The 3,866-nt window shown below is 43.1% G+C and overlaps 1 protein-coding gene across 1 annotated transcript; it reads left to right on the forward strand.

Moving 5' to 3' along the window:
• Window positions 1-273: 273 nt before the first annotated feature.
• Window positions 274-785, forward strand: LOC128467006 (40S ribosomal protein S3a-like; the record flags this gene model as incomplete). Its single annotated transcript, XM_053448504.1, has 1 exon — window positions 274-785. A coding segment is annotated over one exon (474 nt), but the record flags the coding sequence as incomplete, so codon positions are not given.
• Between the last annotated feature and the right edge of the window lie 3,081 nt (window positions 786-3,866).

Raw genomic sequence — 3,866 nt, forward strand, 5'->3', positions numbered from 1 at the left:
ACCGACACTTTAACACCAGTGGCAATAACCACATAACACCCCCCGGCAACCTGGCAAGCTACCGCCCCCCGGCTGTGACAGAATCCTGAAACGAAACACAGAACCGGGTAGGCTGGCACAACAAAAAGCCCAGAACATTCTTACGCACCAACCTTATATACCCCCTTCACTTCCTCCCCCTCCCCGTTGAACTTTCTTTGACCCCTGACCTAGCCCTGCTCTGCACCCCTGTCAGGGCCCCCTCCGTTCCATGCAGACTACGTGGGCATCAGTATATGTGAGTCAGGAGAAAGCAGGGTCATATATCCATGCAGAGAGGCTCACGTTGATGTGAAGACCACAGATGGCTACCTACTTTGCCTATTCTGTGTTGGATTCACCAAAAAGCGTAACAACCAGATTAGAAAGACTTCTTATGCCCAGCATCAGCAAGTGCGTCAGATCCGCAAGAAGATGATGGAAATCATGACTCGTGAAGTGCAGACAAATGACTTGAAAGAAGTTGTTAACAAGCTAATTCCAGACAGTATCGGCAAAGACATTGAAAAGGCCTGCCAGTCCATCTATCCTCTACATGATGTGTATGTACGCAAAGTGAAGATGCTGAAAAAGCCAAAGTTTGAGCTGGGCAAACTTATGAAACTACATGGTGAAGGCGGTGGTGCTGGGAAGCCTGCAGGAGATGAGACAGGCGCCAAAGTAGAGCGGGCTGATGGATATGAACCCCCACTTCAGGAATCTGTCTGAGATGCATAATCTGAATTAGAGCCTGTAAAGAAAGAAAATATATATTTATAGATATATATATATATATATATATATATATATAAAATGTAGATATATATATATCCACGCCGAGGACGCAAAACCAACTGCCTGGTGGTGTAAAGGTAAAGTAACTTGCCTACCATACCAAGGGTTGCTGGTTTGACTCTTGCTGGCTCCTCTGTGGTGTTAATGTTTACAGAGTGTCTATGTTATTTTAGAGTAGGGGCGTATATATAAGTATATGTGAGTCAGGAGAAAGCAGTGACATATTTCCACGCCGAGAGCACAAAACCAACTGCCTGGTGGTGTAAAGGAAAAGTAACCTGCCTTCCCTACCAATGATTGATGGTTCGAATCCTGATGGATCTTCTGTGGTGTATATATTGTTTTAGAATAGGGGCGTATATATAAGTATATGTGAGTCGGGAGAAAGCAGGGTCATATATCCATGGCGAGAACGCAAAACCAACTACCTGGTGGTGTAAAGGTTAAGTAAACTGCCTTCCGTACCAAGGATCGCTGGTTCGAATCCTGATGAATATATTGTTTTAGAATAGGGGCGTGTATATATAAGTATATGTGAGTCGGGAGAAAGCAGGGTCATATATCCACGGCGAGAAAGCGCAGTCGGCTGCTCGGTGGCGTGAAGGTATAGTTGCCTGCCTGACATACAATGGATCGCTGGTTCGAATCCTCATGATGAATTCTGTGCGTAAGTACGCAGTGTGGCTCTGCTTGTGTGTGCTAGTGGATGGTGTTAAAGTGGCTCTGTGGCACTCTAACGTTGGACACTTACATATACATCTACAGCCTCACCTGCATACGCATAGCTGGTTGTGGACAAGGTTGCGGGTAACACTTGAAGGTTGCACTAAGCCGTGTGTCCTCACACGCAGTGGCCGAAAACACTGGTTGCGGAAAAGGTTTCGGAATGTGTGCGCATCCGCTTGACCCGTTCATGTGCATGCACAGTAGCCCACACAGTGACTTACATGTAGAATCATCATGGCGGATACGATACTGGAGATCTGGAGTATGACGGGGCATCACCGGCAGCCACCCCTTTCCTTCTCTCTGCTTCTTTCGGGACAGAAATAAACACAATATACTCTTTGTATATTGTGAGACAAAGACCCCCTTCAGGGGGTTTTACTCACTTCAGGGGGTGTGGTCATGGGCGCATGTCCCCCACCATCCATGCAACATGTATAAAGTATAGTATAAAGTATAGCAACATGTATAAAGTATAACTAAAACATGTATAAAGTATAACTAAAGTAACATGCAATAGAGTATAAAGAAAAACAATGAATTAATAGAGTATAAAGAAAAACAATGAATTGAAACACTTAAAATTGAAACACTTATTTAATTAAAACACTTAGTAATAATATATCTAAGTGGTTTACTATACTTTGTTAATTAAGTGTTTTAATTAATTAAGTGTTTCAATTATTGTTTTTCTTTATACTCTTATTGCATGTTACTACTCTATTGCATGTTACCTTTATACTCTATTCATGTTACCATGTTACTTTAGTTATACTTTATACATGTTGCTATACTTTATACATGTTGCATGGATGGTGGGGGACATGCGCCCATGACCACACCCCCTGAAGTGAGTAAAACCCCCTGAAGGGGGTCTTTGTCTCACAATATACAAAGAGTATATTGTGTTTATTTCTGTCCCGAAAGAAGCAGAGAGAAGGAAAGGGGTGGCTGCCGGTGATGCCCCATCATACTCCAGATCTCCGGTATCGTATCCGCCATGATGATTCTCCATGTAAGTCGCTGTGTGGGCTACTGTGCACGCACATGAACGGGTCAAGCGGATGCACACACATTCCGAAACCTTTTCCGCAACCAGTGTTTTTGGTCACTGCATGCAAGGACACACGGCTTAGTGCAACCTTCAAGTGTTATCTGCAACTGGCTATGGGTATGCAGGTGAGGCTGTAGATGTGTATGTAAGTGTCTGATGTTAGAGTGCCACAGAGCCACTTTAACACCATCCACTAGCGCACACAAGCAGAGCCACACTGCGTACTTACGTGCAGAAGTCATCATGAGGATTCGAACCAACGATCCATTGTATATCAGGCAGGTAACTATACCTTCACGCCACCGAGCAGCCGATTGTGCTTTCTCGCCGTGGATATATGACCCTGCTTTCTCCCAACTCACATATAATTACATATATGCCCCTATTCTAAAACAATATATTCATCAGGATTCGAACCAGCGATCCTTGGTATAGTATGCAGGTTACCTTACCTTTACACCACCAGGCAGTTGGCTTTGCTTTCTCGCCGTGGATATATGACCCTGTTTTCTCCTGACTCACATATACTTATATATATGCCCCTATTCTAAAGTAATATATACACCACAGAGGATCCATCAGGATTCACACCATCGATCCTTGGTATGGTAGGCAGGTTACTTTACCTTTACACCACCAGGCAGGTTGCGTCGCTTTTTTGGCGTGGAAATATGTCGCTGTTTTCTCCTGTCTCACATATCCTTACATATACTCCCCTACTCTAAAATAATATATACATTCAACAATTATTCACTAACACCACCTTGTAGCCATCTGGATTCAAACCAGCGACCCTTTTAATGTTGGGTTGCTTACCTTACCTTACCTTTACGCCACCACGTGTGCAACCGGCTCTGTTGTTTCCTCTCCTAAGGAATATGATGCCTATCATCTCCTGACTCACAAATACTTACATGCACCTACGCTAACACGATACATGCCCTTTAAAATTATGCATTTCTAACACTATATATATATATATATATACACACAAAGTAACTATAACAATACATACTTACACTTTAACACTAAAACATGTAACGCGATATGAACCGGCAACCCCTTTGCACATCAAGCGAGGCATATTACCATTACCAGGGAATAGGAAGCGATGTGCCGCCATGACCCTGTGTTCTCCTCACTTACATTTACTGACATATACCCTCTCTAAAACATTACATACACCCTACATATATACACAGCAACTGTAACAATATATACTCACACTAACACAATAAAGGAGCCTCGAAAACACTAGATACAGAAATACCAA

Source organism: Spea bombifrons, chromosome 10 (assembly GCF_027358695.1).
Source record: "Spea bombifrons isolate aSpeBom1 chromosome 10, aSpeBom1.2.pri, whole genome shotgun sequence".
NCBI lineage: Eukaryota > Metazoa > Chordata > Amphibia > Anura > Pelobatidae > Spea > Spea bombifrons.